The sequence below is a fragment of the Triturus cristatus genome, chromosome 6 (assembly GCF_964204655.1).
Source record: "Triturus cristatus chromosome 6, aTriCri1.1, whole genome shotgun sequence".
Classification (NCBI taxonomy): Eukaryota; Metazoa; Chordata; class Amphibia; order Caudata; family Salamandridae; genus Triturus; species Triturus cristatus.
In genome coordinates this window covers 955,520,295-955,538,809 of record NC_140589.1, presented here as the reverse complement: position 1 = coordinate 955,538,809, position 18,515 = coordinate 955,520,295, and the positions used below count along the sequence as shown (strand labels likewise).

Here is an 18,515-nt window from a genome sequence, read left to right as displayed (position 1 = left end):
AATCTTCCTATGCCGCCTCCTCTTCCTAATCCTCCTCCTATTCCTCCTCCTCCTATTTCTCCTCCTCCTACTACTATTCCTATTATTCCTCCTATTTCTATTCCTCCTCCACCTCCTCCTATTTGTATCCCCCCCAGTCCCCCTCCTCCTATTCCTATTCCTCCTCCTATTCCTAATCCTCCTCCTATTCTTCCCTCTCCTCCTCCTCCCATTACTCCTATTTCTCCTCCTCCTATTCCTCCTCCCGTTCTCCCCCTCTCTCTCGGTGTACTTTGCCCAGAGTCTGAGCCAAATAGATAATGGAGACTCTGATAGTGCATGGGCCCTTTTAGAGGCATTAGTACAGAGTAAGGCTATATGACGACTGCTTGCGCTTTAATAATTTTGTAGCTTGACATCAGCTGAACTCAGGCTGAAGTTGGTTCAGGTTCAGACATTGGAATCAGCAACTAATCCTCTTCCAGTACCTATGGCATCAGTACCAGCATCATCAAGGAACAGCCCGGCACAGATCCTGGAGCCAGAGTAGACGTTACGGGCTGGAGTAGGTACAGGAACTAGAATGGGTTCTGAGGGATCAGCCAGTGATGAAAATCTGCAGCCTGACCTCCATCTGTTGCGTTGCTGATGGCTCAGGAAACTCTGGAGCAACGGGTTCAGTTGGGAAATACCCTCTACAACCCAGGAGCCCGAAGGGGGCCGACTGACTTTGTGACGGCCTTCACTCTCTCCCAGAATACCGAGCGAGTCCCACTATGGTTTTCTTATGTTTTCTCTTGGACTTAAGAGTAAGACTTACTGCAAGGTCAACCTCTTCCCAGGTGAGAAGAAGTCCACGCCTGTGATGTGGAGTGCGACTTACAAGAGGTTCTCAACTTCATATATTCAGCATTGTATAGCGTCACTTCTCTGTCCTGGAAAGCACACTTATGACGCAATTTAGAGTTGTGTCTCAAGCCCAACAACCAAAGAGATACCTCAAGCAGTTTGTGACGGACATCTATTTTCTATATTCATGGCATGGTTTGAAACCTTTAGTTTTAGGAGGCGGTAGCAATACCTAACACAACGGACTTTATTTTTAAGAGGTTGACGAATTTTGGGAGAAGAGCTCCAAAGTCGCATTGTAAGGTGTGGAAATAAAGGATCCGACGTCAGCACATGTGATGCACTTATATGTGCCTCAACTCCTTCACTTACAGGGTAGTCAGGTGTGGCACATGATAGCATTACTGGAAAAGGATTCTGGATCCAGTCTGGTGTTTAGGGAGATTTTGTAAGGTGAGGAAAAAAGTATCCATCATAAATAACATGGACCCTCTCCACAAAGGGGTGACTGACATGATCTGAAAGGAATGCAGCAAATATTTCTGCCACCTCCCAAAGGGCAGTGCTTTAGTGGGACAGCTAATACAGGGCACATTGCTAGAAAGGAGAGCAAGCCACGCAAACAAGAAACCATTCCTCCATAATGCATCAACAAGCTGCCACTCCGCAGGCAGAGAAGACGAAGGAATGATGGAAGTGCCCCAGCACCAAAGAGGAAGACCACACCAAGTTATCTATTACGGGCATTAAGTAAAAGGCTAGTCATCCACAGTGGAGCAATACTGGAGTGCGATCCCAGCACTAACAATCAAAGGCGAGGCAGTCGTGCACCCATACTGACCAGGATCCTGAGAGTCTCAAAGAATGGCAAACAAGGGTTCTGATGAAGAGGAACAAGGCTGTTGGAGTTCTAGCAACAAGTCCAGCTTCACTTCCCCCCATAAGCAGGGGAATTTCATAGACTGAAGCTGCTTATACAAGGTGGAACTTAAGGACAGGAGATCCTCAGAAGGAAGGTACGAAAATGTATCTAGGTTGAGTTCACATTCAGAGATCAAATAGTTGGCAGAACAGACAACCAAGTAGAACCCTTTTACAGAATCAGAGGAAGAAATAGAAAGACCCAGTAATGGCGTCGGAAAGCAACACGATGACAGGTTATGCCTTCAAGTCAGTACCAGAACTTACAGAACACAGAGTCCTGCAACTTAGACAACACATCCAAATGAGACTAATTCCACACTAAATGTGACTGAAAGGTTAATGTTATTAACAAAGGTCTCCCATCACCGAATAATCAGGCAAACAGGATGCAGAAATAAGAACAAGGCTGAAATCAGATAATGGGCCCACCAACAAATAGACTTGCCCTACAAGCTGGCCTGGGGGGGGTGGGAGGCATTAAGGGGATTGAGGCAAAATAGTCACCAGAACAGAAGTAGGTCCCAAATGTAAAACCATCTAAGTCCCTCTGTTAGCTGGACTTGCAGCAAATCTAAAGGGATAAAGAAGATGAAGGCAAGACAAGGTCAAGAAGAAATTTCCAACAAACTAGGCAGCAACTACATGCCTAAATTTCAAGCATTGCCACTGCAAGTACAGTAAAATCAAAGGGGAGCACTCCGGATCTATGTCTAAGGATGTGGAGAAAAAAACCGATGTGAGTGCCCCAGGTAGCACCTTGTTTCCGCCTTCTTGCACGCAAGAGCTATTTCAAGTTTCTGATTCCAGTAGAGCACCTGGAAGGATTCATGAGATGAGGAATTTGCATGTAGAAGTTACCACCATAAATTCTGTTTTTACCCCCTTCTCGCATTCCTAGGAAACCCTAGGTCACAGCAACCACATGGGCATCTTTCAAGCATTAGCTATTGTAATAACATTGCACCAAATAGCACCTTACATCCAACAAGATTCACAGCTTACTCAAGGGTCTACAACACCAAGCTAACATTAATGAAAACCAGGGGCATGCAAGAACTACCCATTATTTATACAAGAAAAACAACACTTACCTGTAACAATATGCTTGCAACTTGGGGCTATTTAAAATTATTATGCGGATTAAACAATCCACCATCTACTGGTTGGAATCAGTTAAGCTTTTTATTTGTATAATGAATTCTGGGCATCGCCCAGAGGTGGAGCCAGGCACAGAGACCCACACATTAAAAAGAAAGCAATGAAACACAAAGGTGTGGAGATTCAGAGTTTGATGGGAGATGCTGAAGTACCGCCTCAGGAGGTATTCACCAAAGAAGAAAAAGAGCAATCTAGGTTTGTGAAAGATGTTTCTAGTCATGTTTTTATTAATGTAGTAACAGTTTTGCTTAATTGGCTCGTTTTTCAAATGAAAAGTATATGAAATTTGGCTATTTTAGCCCACTAATAGGCTGCAGAGACAATATATTATATTTGTATTTATTTATTTCCCCTTTGGGAAAAAAAACAAAGGTTACAGGGACGTTATAGTTAGTTTCAGATTTTACACACAGAAATTCAGCAGTTATAGTTATTTCCAGTAACTATAACTTGTACCCCAAGGTAACTATCCCACACCAAGCTAGAAAGGGACAAAGCCGTTTGTCATTTTCATTGTAAAGTCTTTGACCATAGTACTAGCAAGTGCCATTCAAGCTGTACCAACCCCGGCAGCGTATTACAGCTTTGGATTTCTCAAATATCATCCGAGCAAACCTAGAATGCATAAAAGCAACCCCTGACACGTGTTTAGCTCTTTTTGCATAATTTATGCGATGCTCTAACCTGAAAGGGCATTGATTTGACTTATAGTGGGTGCTCTCTGGAGGCCTCTCTGAATAGTTCTAATAAGAGTGAAACACGCGTCAGGCGTTGCTTTTTTGCATTTCAGGTTGGTTTGGAAAGTATATTACCAGTCCAAAGCTGTAATACTGTGCCAGGAGTGGTAAAATGCTTTTGTCTTTTTACAGCTCAGAGTGGATACACTTGTACTTGCTAATCCTATGCTTAGAGATTTTGCCGCTATAACGGCCTAAAAATTGAGAGCACAGAAAAACTAAAAAACTGATCATATAAATGACCTACCAAGTTTTGAATACAAATGGTATATATTTTGGACACATTTACATGTTTTATTTCAACAAAATAGAACAGAGTACACAACTTCCAATATAATCATCTTCAAATATTAAAAGTAGTACATTTTCTTTATGAAATAGTAGTGGATCGTGGATAATTCAATCACTTTTAAACTAATAAAGGTTTATCTCTCTCTGTCTGGAGAAAATCCTGACTATGAGATAAACAAATATGTTTAAGCCCTTTACTGTTATAGTTTCACACCTATAAGAGAAGGCCGCATCTTATACTATAGAGCTGTAAAACAGTAAAGAAAACTGGAAATTATACTTACCAGCCCCTGTGTCACATGAACTTTTCAGCGGAGCACAGATATTCAACTGAATGTTTCTGCTGTGGCTTACAATGGTATAGCCAGCTTCACGGTTCAACGATGACAAGTCAAACAGGTGACCTATCAGAAAGGAAGAATCTACAGTGAGAAATTGAGAGGCCTATTCAAAAACTGCACTGTGTAGTACGTTTAGTAGTACTACAATAGAATTAATAATATACTACAAAATTCTATTTACTAACCTACATGTATAGGTCTAGGCCTATGCCTCCCCTATCTTTATCGCAGAGATCTACACCCTAAAAGTGATGGTGTCCGCACAAGTAGTTTATATTTTAGTAATAAATGTGGAAGGGATGGGGGAGTGACCGGAAAATAGGGGATACTTACTAATCAACTCAAGGGGTAAAGGGAAGAGAAAGGACGGGTTTAGATAGGAGTAAGGATTGTTTTAGGGAAGATTAATGAGGGGTTTAGAGACTGACAAGCACCCACCCACAAATGAGGCCTACTGCTATTCATAAACTGTACTTCTAAAGTTGCTGCTGCCAAAAAGGGCCAAAACAGTACTAACTGTACTCCAGCTCTGAGCTGAAGCAAGACTGGCACCATATATGGCCAACCACTGGTACTCCAAAACTCTCCAGTAGGAAATAATGAAGGCAGGGACTTAAAATAAAACTATAGGAAATAATGTTAAGTTAAATTAACTTATGTTTTTAAAAAATATTAATAAATATACATTTCTATATTCAACATAATTATTAATTCATTTTAAAATATGCTAAACCTTTTTATATTAAAAACACTCATTTAATTTTAATGTAAAAAATAAGTTTAATTCTATCTATCTTTTAAAAATCTTTACTACATAATAAATGTATAATAAATATAAATGTATGTTAAGGTTGAGAATTTATTTTATTTAAATCTTAAGAAAATATATATAATTTAATATATTCAAAATTATTAAATATTTATTTCAAAATTAAGTTAAAAATGCTGTAGCTTTGTTTCCATACATTTAAAATACATATTTTAAATGAACTTTCATAAATATTTCAATTAGAAATATTTGTACTATTTTTGTAAAATTGTAATAAATTTTTTCCAAAGCTTTACCATAGGATGATGACCCCTCCCACCCACTTCCCGGTGGAGACCTCAGTCAGTAGTAAATTCACACTCAAATTTAGGGTCTATTCTCTGAATGCAGGGGGGGTGAAGACATGCAAGCCTACACTCTTGGGTAAGTTTACACTCAAAGTCAAAAAATAACTAATTCTGTTCAAAGAACCATAAAAGGTTGATATATATATATATATATATATTATCTACTGGCGGTCGCCAGTAGATAGTTATAGTTAGGACCGTGTTTCCATAGGAAATCTGAAAATTCTATTTTGAATAACTTTGGCGCCGGTTGACGAATCCTCGCGAAATTTTCAAAACTAATGGGGCGCTCCGCTCAGCTCCTACCCTGAAAGTCTCGGGGTGATTCGTCAAGCGGGGGCCGAGAAAAAAGGGGGGTCCCAAAACGCGTTTTCCCCATGCATTTTCCCATAGGACCTTTAGTCGAAGGTACAGCCCGAACGGCTGAACAGAATTACTTGAAATTTGGCAGAGAGGTAGTCCTCAGGTCAGGGAAGTGCCTTTTGCATATATGGAGTCAATCTGTTCAGTAGTTCCTGAGAAAATTGCATTTAAAAGCACATACATATCTATAGCCGCGCACTGTGCGCACCCCAACGTGCGCGAGCGTAATTCTGATTGGTGGTTACATGTCAGTCAACGTTCGAATCGGTCGAAATCAGGGAGTGTCGGCCGCCATTTTGTTTGTTGTGGGTGCGAGAGTGAAAAAGAGAGGTGGAGAACGTGAAAAGGGGGCAGGGTAGAGAGTTCCTCACCCCCTAGCCTTTGTCAGCGGGTCCCTAAAGGACCCCGAAGGGTGAAAAAACATTTTATTTTTTTTATTTATTTATTTTTTTTAAATCGCGTGGTGCGCGCACGGTGAAAAACCATAAAAAAAAAAAAATTGGCATTTAAAAACCGTACAAATTCACTTAAAAAACCATAGGTTTCAGGCACGTTATAGTTAGGGATTAGCATTTAAAAAACCTTGCAAATTCACTTAAAAAACCATAGGTTTCACACATGTTATAGTTAGGTGGACGTTTCACTCGTAAAAAAACAATGAAATTCCACCGTTATAGTTAGTTCAGATAACTATAACTCGCGCGACCGCCACTCTATCACACGGATGATGTCATCAGTGATGTCATGAGAGATGCCACTGACCATGTCATGAGTGATGAAATACGTGACGTCATGAGCACTGGATTGCGGGCGCGCGAGTTATAGTTATCTGAACTAACTATAACAGTGGAATTTCATTGTTTTTTTACGAGTGAAATGTCCACCTAACTATAACATGTGTGAAACCTATGGTTTTTTAAGTGAATATATATATATATATATATATATATATATATATATATATTCACTGAAAAAACCATAGGTTTCACACACGTTATAGTTACGAATTAGCATTTAAAAAACCTTGCAAATTCACTTAAAAAACCATAGGTTTCACACATGTTATAGTTAGCTGGACATTTCACTCGTAAAAAACCAATGAAATTCCCCCGTTATAGTTAGTGCAGGCAACTAACTCACGCGACCGCAATCCTCTGCTGATGACGTCAGATATTACATCACTGTATTTAGACACTTATTTACCCATGTCTTCTTCCATTAATCTTTAGCTATACATATATTACAAATGTTTATTTTTCATAAAGACACATATGTCATCAGTGATGTAATATCTGACGTCATCAGCAGAGGATTGCGGTCGCCAGTAGATAGATAGATAGATAGATATATATATATATATATATATATATATTTTGTTTTTTACAATTCATCAAACTTCAGCAAAGAAAAATAAAAAACGTTACCCCTTATAAAAGGCAGGAAGATTAACAATACCACTCACTGGCAATCTTATTCAAATGTCACTCATATCTCTTAATAATCACAATAGAGCCCCTTATAAAGTTTGCTACCACGATACAGATGTCAGTAGAGGCCAATGAGTACAGATAGTTAAAACCATCGCTATATAAACATGGACGAACGTTTCTCAATAATGGAAGCAGAAATCTAGTTCTCATTGACTTATATAAAGTGCAAAATAATAGAAAGTGCATCGTGCTTTGTCTAGAAGAATTATCACATGGGCAAGGCGTAAGCTTGTCCGTCCATCCTCTTCGACAAAGGAACGCTAGCAGAAAGTGCACAGTGCATAGCCGAAACCTGCTAAGGTAAAATCAGATCTGGGAATTTGTGGAAAAAGTTAGATAAAATTGTGGAGGGGTGGAAGCAAGTGAAAATCTCCTGAATAACCTCAGTGATGACAATGGCGCATGTTGCCCCTATTAAGGAACGCCTGTTTAATAATGGCCTTAGCATTTGGAGGAATTCTTTCAGGGTATTAAAAAAATAATCATAGACCTATCTCTAGGAACTTGTCCCATAAGAAGTGGAGCCAGGGGGTCTTTACAGCATTATGCATATTAAGGCAATCCTTAACATCTTTTGAGAACTCAAAGTTCTCAGAGAGCCAGATCTTAGTCCATAAATACAATGGGACACAGCCAAAACAGTCCTCTATAAACTCTTGGCCCAGTTCAGCGTGACAGAGTGATGTGGGGACGCTTTTTGATACCATCAGGAATCTTTTGATAAATGTATACTCCACTAGTTGGAGCTGTTGGCTTCTATTATATTCGCAAACCCCGGCCCCATATGTAGCGATAGTAAGGCATTTAGCTCTATAAAGAGTTAATAATTCTTTCACTGTTTTTTGCCCCAGCTTAAATGCGAACTGAAATAATGCATCCATAGCCCTGCTTGGCTGCTGTGCTCTAATGGTCAAGAGAGGTTCCCACCTCATCTGATTATTAAATAAATTGCCCAGGTACGAAAAAGAAAATGCTACTTACCAGTATGCATCTGTTCTTGGCATGTAGAGCTGTAGATTCATATACTTGTGCATAGATCGCCATCTGGTGTTGAGCTCGAATGTTTGCACTTTGTTTTTGTCTTGGAAGAAGTCTTCGTAGTCACAAGGTAGGTGACTCCTCCTTAGGACGATAGTGCGCTTGGGCATCGACTCCATCTCCAGATTGTTTTGCCATGGATGGTTGTGATGGAGTTAGTAAGAAATATAAAAGATGTCCATGTGTAATGTATCTAAGTAAGATAGTACTGGAACAGATAGAGGTCTCCAGGGAGGCGGGTGGGCGTATATGAATCTACAGCTCTACATGCCAAGAACAGATGCATACTGGTAAGTATCATTTTCAGTCCGAGGCATATGAGCTGTAGATCGTATACTTGTACATAGACTATACAGCAGTTACCTCCTTAGCGGTGACTTCCTGTATCTGTTGCAGTGGTTTTAAAAAGTGTTCCTAATACAGCCTGGCCCACACTTGCTTGTTGTTTTGCTTGCACATCCACACAAGAGTTTTTTTGTGAAAGTGTGTGGTGTAGACCAAGTTTCTGCTTTGCAGTTATCATCTAGGGGAATGTTCCCTAAGAATGCCATAGAGGCCCCTAGTTTGCGTGTGGAATGAGCTCTAGGGGGAATGCTTAGTGTGCGTTTGGCTTTAAGATAGCATATTTGGATGCATTTAACAATCCACCTTGCAATACCCGCTTTGGAAATGGGATTGCCCTTATGAGGTGGGGAGAAAGCCACAAAGAGTTGTTTGGTTTTCCTAAAGGATTTTGTCCTTTCAATGCAGTAAAGTATTGCTCTCTTAACGTCTAAAGTGTGAATAGCTCGTTCTGCCACGGAGTCTGGTTGTGGGAAAAAAAACTGGGAGTTCAACAGACTGGTTAAGATGGACGGCAGGACTAAAGTTAGCACATGAAGTGCAGTTTGGACGTATCGCCTCGAGCAATAGGTCCCCTGAGTTGGGACTGTTTCCCATTGGTTCAACCTAGTTTCCCCCTGTTTAACATCCCCCCAGTACTCTCAGGGGAGTGTATTCATGGAATTGAGAAATACAGCACATATATAGGTGGCGGGCATACTGGCGGGGGGGGGGGGCTCGAGGGACGAAGGGAGCGCCAAGCCAGGTGAAGCACCACCTAGACACTAGAGGAAATGGCGGCCAAGATCCCCAACACAGATCTAAAAGTCATTACATTAAATGTTAGGGGCATGCACACAGCAAACAAACGATATGCGGTCTACGCCTACATTAGGCGGCAGCATGCACAAATAGCTATCCTAGAGCAGTGGAGGTGGAACGCCTGCGTAAAAAATGGTGAGGGATCATTTGTGCCACAACATACTCTGCATTCGCCAGGAAAGCCCTGATTTGGATTTGACCTGGGATCCCCTTCAGAGAGTAATCCAGAGTGGTAGACAAAGAAGGACGATACTCCCTGTTAGCGGGACTACTAGAGGGTAGATCAATACTGTTCGGAAACATATATGCCCCCAATGTGGAACAGGACCAATACTGGAACCGCCTTACTGGAGTACTAGCACAAAACACATCAACACCATGGCTATTGGGAGGGGATTATAACTGTACCTTGGACATCGACCTGGATAGATCCCACCCCCTTCGGCGCAGTCACCCGCACTGAAACAGACAGAGCAATTTCGGAACTGGGTGACCCACTGGGCACTAGTTGACGCCTAGCGAGAAAAGAACCCAAACATTAAAATGTACTCCTTTTATTCCACCTCGCATAATCTCCGGGTGAGATTAGATAGATTCCTCTGCTCTGCAGCCCTGCTCCCCCGAATACAGCACTATAAGTGTGTTTTCTCTATGGATTGGTGTGATACGTTACACGCTGGGTGTGGTGGAAGTTTAGGAAAGTTTTTGACTCCATAAGATTCATGTAACTGTGCATATCGCTGTATTTGAACACGGATGCTTACATTATGTTTTATTAACAGGTTTGTTTCCCCAGGCGAAGGGACTTTCTGTCCCGAAATGCATTGGGCGAAGGACATAACAATTTTTGTTTATGGATGACAGAACAATAGTGACTGTTCAATAATTGTTATCTACAACACTGATGTGATTTACAACTGTGTTGACAATATTGTATTCTATGTGATATATGTAATAAATGTCATAGATTTATAAATTGCATAAATGAGATTCAGATATGAATCATGGAAGTATAACACAATAGTTGTGCATGCTTGAGTCCTGGTTAAACATACCTGGCCACTTTGTTGACAGAGTCCTGTCAGACCATGACGCACATATAGTGATTCTTAGATGGAGACCACCCCAACCCCAAGTACCCACATGGAAGTTGCCTCGGGAGTGCCTCACTGATCAGGCGTTCTGTCACACACACGGTGATCACATTCAAGACTACTTCGCACTAAATACAGACACAGCCACATCTAGATTAATAGAATGGGATGTGTTCAAAGTCAGGGGACACTGCATCCAACAAAATGTAGGAGTGTGAAAAACACTAGAGCAGTCACTACAAACTGTGGAAACAAGATTGGCGGGCCTAACAAAATGCATGGATAAAGGGGAAACTACTGTAGAGCAAGTGGCGGTCACTAAAACATTCTATGTGGAGACGATGAGAGACCTTCGCAAATATAACTTCAGGGCTTATGCCGCCTGGGTGCATCGTGAGGGTAATAGAGCAGGAACGCTCCTAGCCTGGCTTGCAAAACAGGACACGGACATGAAACCAATTACCGACCTGAAAGACGTGACAGGAACCCTTAAACAGTCCCAGGTAGATATACTACACATCTTTCACGACTATTACACGGGAATCTATCGGGCTCCACCGCCGTCATCACGGCAAGTGCTGTCCCAGTTCTTTCACTCACTGCCTCTACCAAACATCCCACACAAGGATGAGAAGGCGTTAGAGACCAAGATCAAATCCCCGGAAGTAACCCATGCCATCAGAGCACTGGCAAGACGCAAAGCGCCGGGAATGGATGGCTTCCCCATCGAATACTATACCACCTTTTCGGCTCAGTTGACCCCACGACTGGTATCCATGTACGAGGACGCACTACAAAGGGGCGAATTCCCAGGCTCACTCAGGGAATCTACCCTGGTGACATTCCTCAAACCACAGAGATCCCACACTCCCGTCCTCATACAGACCAATAACCCTGCGCAATGCGGATTGTAAACTTTTGGGCAAAAGTTTGGTGGATCGGTATATCCAAGTCCTCCCACACTTAATCCACCCAAACCAAAACGGGTTTCTCTCCAGACGTAACGTCTCACAAAATATACGCAGGCTCTTCCATATACAAGAACGAGCAACAGATTAATTCCCACGTGCCGCATGCCTAATTCTGGACCTTGAAAAGGCCTTTGACACACTACTATGGCCATATCTATACGCAGTCCTCCGCAAAGTACGCTTCGGGCCGAGCCTGTTGGCATACACACAACTTCTCTACAGGGGCCTCACGGCTAGGGTGAGAGTGGGGAAGTACATTTCAGCCCCATTCCTGGTGGAGCGGGGGACGAGGCAGGGATGCCCCCTGTCTCCCCTCTTGTTTGCCCTGGCAGTGGAACCCCAGGACATTCGCTTGCGTCAGGGGGGCGAGATCTGGGGCATTTCAATAGCAGATACAATACACTGCATGTCGCTGTATGCCGATGACCTCTTGATTTATGTACAGGACATCACAAACTACCTCACGCCGATATGGACAGTATTACAAAGCTTTGCAGAGGCCTCCGGACTCAAAGTCAATTGAGAAAAATCTACGCTATTTCTGCTAAGCCCCCACCTAGCTCCCTCAGAGAGAATGATAGGACCCCAGACGCTCGGTTGGAGTGCTGAGGCACCCCGGTATCTAGGAGTAAGACTATCACTCGTCCGAGAACCTCTATGAGGAGAACCACCGTAAGACGTTGGTGGGGCTACGTACGGCGGTTGCCTTCTGGAAGTCCCTAACCTTAGCCCCCATAGGGCGCGTAGCGTTAGCAAAGATGATCATGGTACCCAGCTTGCTCTACTCCTTTACTAATCTCCCAGTAATACCACCTCGCTCCTTCTTTCAAGAACTAGACATGTTACTCACAACATTAATATGGGGTGGTGGGAGACATAGGGTACCCACCACGCAAGGAGGCTCATTCGAAGCTTACTTCTTAGCAGCTCAACTTCAGTGGCTATCTCATTGGACAGCCGACCGACACAGAGGAGACGTTCTCCAATGATGGCCGTATACCTCTCCCAGCCCTCCGGAGACTACTGCTGCCGGGTACCAAACCCCTACGTACTCACCCCCTACAGGTATCAATAGCCCGCAAATGCATGATGAGTTTACATCGTATGTCAAGAGGTCAATCCCTCTACTCCCCGTTGCTCCCATTAGTAAGATTCCCCCAACGAGAGAAATATTACACATCCAGAGCCCTCCAAATATGGACCGATCACTAAGGTTGAGTCCCTGTTCGAGGATGGACAGCTGAAAACTTATTTCCAAATGAGGGAGAGCTATGATCTCCCCCCAGAACAATTTTTGATACATAGACAATTAGTAGACCGCGCCCGACAATGCTAGGATCTCACTGAGGAGGAACCACCAACACACCCGGTACTATACACTATCTTGCGCATGAGTACGGGGAGACACTTAGTCACCTGGCACTACAAAGCGATCTGGGAACTGATCACAGCCCCCTTGCAAGTTTAACAACAGAAATGGGAGGACAAGATAGGACGGGTGTTCCATGACAAAGAATGGGAAAAGGAACTGGAGTACCCGAAAAAGGTCTCTAGGAACGCACGCGTCAAAAACATTCAATATTTTACATCAGGCATATTTAAGACCACACCGGCTCCACCGTTTTTACCCTGACACACATTTCGCATGCCCCAGATGCCAGACTCCCGAGGCGAATTTTAAACACATATTCTGGGACTGCCCCAGAATCCAGCAATACTGGGATAGGGGGCACCAGACACTCCGGGCGACTGTCAACCTCACGGCCATATCTACATGGGAGGCATGTGCCTTGGGAATCTTCCGCAGGCGGAAGACAGAGAAGGTACAATGCCGATTTGCATCCCTAGCCATTCTCTTAGCGAAACGTGGAATAACCATGCACTGGAGGGCCACGGCAGGACCCCCAGCAGCAGCCTGGGTAGGCGCCATTAAAAAGTGGGGAGTGGCAGAGGAAGAATCACTGAGAGACAAGGAGGTGAAAGGGATACGTAAACATCCCATCTCTATGGTATGGGCACAATTCCTGTTTCAATTTGTTCAAGAGTCAACATCAGGGGAATCGCCCACGGCCACACAATCTCAGTCCCAAACTCCAACCCTGTCCCCCCCCATGGATCAAACAACCATCATGAGGCAGCCAAGTGATATTTAAAAAACCGACAGTGGGTTTAAGCACCATCCGACAAACACCCCTGTCCTGGCTCCTCTCAAAGTCCGCCGCAGACACCTCAGTATACTAACAAGTAAACCAGAACCAGCCACATGACAGGAAGTTACCGAGATATAATCCGCTGCTATCTGACCCCCCTCCCCGATACCCCCACCCCAGTTAACTGCTCTACATCCCCCCCCCCCCCCCGACACCCACAAAGTCGATATACCCGCATTGGGAACGCACTCATGGACACTATACAAGAAGGTATACAGGGATAGTGCTGGGAACTGAACACCAACCCACAACCCTGGGAAACCCACATAAGCAGGCACCAAGGAACCTACCATTGCTAGTAATAGTCCACCTGAAGGTTAGTCCCCATCTCATTTCGCTGTTTCTTACCTGTGATGTAAAATAAATGATGAGATGGTTGTGCCGTGATGTAATAATACCATTCAATAGCCTGCACTCAGCTGTCAACATGTCTTAACCCTGAAATGTAAAACTCCCAAGAAAGAAGAAAAAAAAAAAAAAAAAAAGGACGGCAGGAACGACTTTAGGTAAAAAATTTTGGTTAGGCCCAAGAACCACTTTGTTATGATGGATTTGTAAAAATGTTTCTTGTATGGTTAATGCCTAGAGTTCACTAACTCTTCTGAGAGCTGTGGTAGTGACTAGGAAGGCTACTTTCCAAGTGAGGTACTCTAGTTCACATTTGTGTAGAGGTTCGAAAGAGGGACCCATGTGTCTAGTAAGGACAATATTTAAAATTCCATACTGGAGAGTGTGGAGCTCTAAGTGGAATTATTCTTTTAAGGCCTTCCATAAATGCTTTAATAGCGGGTACTCTAAACAAAGACAAGTGTTGTCTGTTTTGGAGATTAGCTGCTATTGCAGCAAGCTTTAATCTTATGGATGTATATGCTAGACTACACTGTTGTAGGTGCAGGAGATAGCATATGATGTTTTGAACAGAAGCATCTAGTGGATTGATTTTGTTAGTTGTACAGTAAATTACAAATGGTTTCCACTTTGCGGCGTAACATGCTCTGGTGGTAGGACGTCTAGCTTCTTTAATGATGTTCATGCAGTCTGGTGGGAGATTGAGGTAACCGAACTCTAAGACTTTAGGAGCCAGATCGCAAGATTGAGTTGATTTGGATCAGGGTGCCTTATCTCTCCATGGTTCGGAGTGAGAAGCTTGGGTGAGGCGCAATTTTTGATGAGGAACTACTGATAGTTCCAAGAGGATTGTGAACCATGGTTGTCGGGCCGAAGTTGGAGCGACCGGGATCATTGTGAGGGATATGCTGTTTAAGCATCCGAACCACTAACGAAATTAGTGGAAGAGGCGGAAAAGCATAAGCAAATTTGTCTGACCAGTTCATTCATAGCGCATTGCCTTTGGACAATGGGTGTGGAGACCTGGACGCAAAGCTTGGGCATTTTGTGTTTTGATGTGTGGCAAACAGATCTATTTCTGGCTGGCACCACATGAGAAAGAATGGAAGACAAACTTGAGGATGAAGTTCCCATTTGTGGATCTGCCGTGTTAGATTGCAGATCTACTCAGTCGTCAGATTGTGTACCCCTGCGAGGTGTTCTGCAAGAAGATATATGTTTTGAGGAATGGCCCACCTCCATATGCTTTGAGGTATGTGTGAAAGCTGTATGTACGGACTAGGACAGCTTTACCTACTAGATGGAGTTGAAAGGATTTTAGTGCTAGAAAAATTGCCAGTAATTCAAGGTAATTTATGTGGTGCTGTTTTTGCCGAGTGGTCCATATACTTTGGATGGTGTGGTTCTGAAGATGAGCTGCCCAGCCGGTGAGCAATGCGTCTGCTGTTAGCACTATCTGTGGAACCGGGTCGAGGAACGGCCGCCCTTTTGAAAGGTTTTGTGTGTTCCACCACTGCAGAAAGCGATCTGTGCGGCTGTCCACCAACACCAGACCTGTTAGCTGACCTTGAGCATGGTTCCAATGACATGTCAAACACTCCTGTAAGGGACGCAATTGGAGTCTTGCATAAGGAACGATGAGAATAAAAGTAACATCATCCCGATCAACTGCATGAACACACAAGCTGGTAATGAGTGTTGAGGCTGAAATTTGGATATTAGAGCTTGCATACTGCTTATCCTGAGTGGGTTGAGGTATGCTAAAGCTTTTGAGGTGTCTATTGTAGCACCTAGGTATTGTTGTGTGTTGGACGTGGGATTCTGTGAGATTCACCGTGAATCCCAAGTTGTGAAGCGGGGAGGTGTGTGTCTGTGTCTGTGTCTGTGCCTTTGCCTGTGCCTGTGCGTGTGTGTCACAGCTGCTGTGTGACTTGGCTTGTATGAGCCAGTTGTCCAGATAAGGTAACACGTGAATGTGTTGTCTTCGTGATTGAGCTGCTACTACTGCGAGGCACTTGGTGAAGACTCTGGGTGCTGTAGTCACTCCAAGCGGAAGGACTTTGAATTGATAGTGTTGGCAGTCTACCATGAATCGGAGATATTTCCTGTGAGCCAGGTGAATGGGAATATGAAAGTAGGCGTCCTTTAGATCTAGAGTGGAGAGAAAGTTGCCTTTTTGAAGCAGTGGGAGCACCTGTTGGAGAGTGACCATGTGGAAGTGGTCTGACTGAATGTAGAAGTTTAACGGTCTGAGGTCCAGTATTGGCCTGAGAGAGCCATCCTTTTATGGGATTAGAAAGTAGAGGGAGTAAACCTCTGTGCCTTGATGAGGCAAGGGAACTGGTTCTATTGCATGTTTTTGTAATAGAGAGAGAACCTCTTGTTTTAGAAGAGTCAGATGCTCTGAAGACATTGGACGTTGTCTGGGAGGGTGTAGAGGTGAGTTCAAGGCACTAACCATACTGGAAAATTTGTCTTACCCACTTGTCTGTTGTGATAGAATTCCAGACAGGTAGGAACTGTGAGAGGCATCCCCCGACAGGAGTGGGATGATCGGGGGGAAGTGAAGGGAACTCACAGCTTGGTGGTAGGGGAGGTGCGGGTATTGTTACCGCGACCTCTTCCCTTACCATTGTTGCCTCTGTACCCTCCACAAAAGTATCCTCTGGAGGAATTGTTTTTTGATTGGGGCTCTTATAGGAAGAAGAGGGACGATCCGAGCCAATAATGTTGGAGCCATCCCTGTAGAGGGAGCGACGAAATGAACCTCTAGGGATTTGCAAGGCCCCCAAGGCCTTGCCAGTCTCCATATCCTTTTTTATCTTTTCTAAAGATGTATCTACTGTGGCCCCAAAAAGATGATCTTGGGTCAAAGGGCTGATTAAGAATAGCAGACTGCACTCCCTGTTTGAATCGGGAGATTCGGAGCAAAGCGTGCCTGTGTAACAAAATGCTGGTAGTAATAGCACGAGAGGCAGTGTCGGCTGCATCAAGCGCACATTTGATGGACGTATTCATTATTATTTATACCTCCTGTTTAAGGTCATTAGCTTTATCTTTAAATTGGTCAGGAAGATGTTGCATTAGCTTTTCAAGCTCATCATAGTGAGCTCTGTCATATCTGGCCAACAAAGTGGGCATTGGCAATCCGCCAATGATTTGCATCTTGTGATGCCATGCGTTTTTCAGATGCATCCATGAGTTTGGATTCCTTATCAGGAGGAGGAGTGTCACCTGTGCTTTGTGAGCTTGCTCTCTTGCGTGCATTAGACACTACAAGTGAATCTAGAGGGACCTGACCCTTAATGTACACTGGGTCATTGGGAGCCGTCTTGTATTTTCTGTCTATTCTGGTGTTAAGAATCCTGGCTCTGACTGGGTCCTTAAAAACATCTGGGCATGTTTTAACATTTACAAATAAAGGTTACAACCTGTACACCTGTGATAGCTGATTTTGAGTGTGTATCGTTACATACAACTGTACACCTTTGCGTGCAGCTGTGTGTAAGGGCCCTGCCTGACCCAGAAACTTACTTACAAGAAAAATAGGATATGGAGAACCTCCGTCCCTGTACACAGCGCACTGCTCTATGCCCCTATGGTTTCTATCAAAGCATACATATATTTCAACAATTGTGTGAATCAGAATTATAGAAATACAAGCTGTTTTTCTGTAGTATACAGATTCTAAACAATCATGAAATTCTCAGTCAATTGATATGCAATTGAAACAAACTTAAGAACATCCCCAAACATCCCCTATGCATTTCAGGTTCAAAACCCTTCCTCAGGGGGTTATTAGAAAATACATGTTGCAATAAAACAAGTTTAAATCTTGATCTTGAATAGCCTCCTGACGGAACTTTTACAAAATGAATGATTATTGAACAACATTGTTGAAATATATGTATGCATGTTTTAACATGCCGTTTAACAGACAGGGTGTGTGTGGACTTGTGTGGGTGTAAATGTTTCCAGTAAAAAGTCTTCCTCTAAAGGTTCAGAGTGTAACTGTACTCCCTGGTACTGAGCAGCTCTATTATAGAGTTGCGCAAACCCAATATTGTCATCTGGTGGTGATGGTCTAGAGGGATACAGGTCCGGGTCATTGTGTGGGTCGGGATCTGTGTTGTATTTATCCCAAGGATCTGGATTGTGTGGAATGGTATTTGCGTCATCTTTATCTGGATCTCCATTCCCACCCACATCACTATTGTCATCGTCATCATCCTGTGGTTGAGGTGAAAATGTATGTTGTGGGGAGTGTGCTGGAGAAATTAGCAGATTTGGATCAGCTAGAGAAGGAGAGAGAGGTGGAGTAGTGTTAGTGCCCATCTCTTTTCGCTTCATGGGTATTTCAGGGTCTTTTGAAGTGTCCAATGTTCTCTTTTTAGGAAGCTTGGTAACAACTTTGCCAGTCTCTGGGTTAATGTAGAGAGTCTTTTGTTTCGGATCCGAAAAAT

General features: G+C 43.3%; 1 protein-coding gene across 1 annotated transcript in view; it reads right to left on the bottom strand.

Annotated features, from left to right (window-relative positions):
* Window positions 1-18,515, bottom strand: part of IGF2R (insulin like growth factor 2 receptor) — a 1,674,612-nt gene that overhangs the window by 514,413 nt on the left and 1,141,684 nt on the right. Inside the window, exon 33 of the mRNA XM_085611652.1 lies at window positions 4,223-4,342. Within this exon, the coding sequence (XP_085467778.1) occupies window positions 4,223-4,342 (120 nt within the window). The remainder of the gene's footprint in view (window positions 1-4,222; window positions 4,343-18,515) is intronic.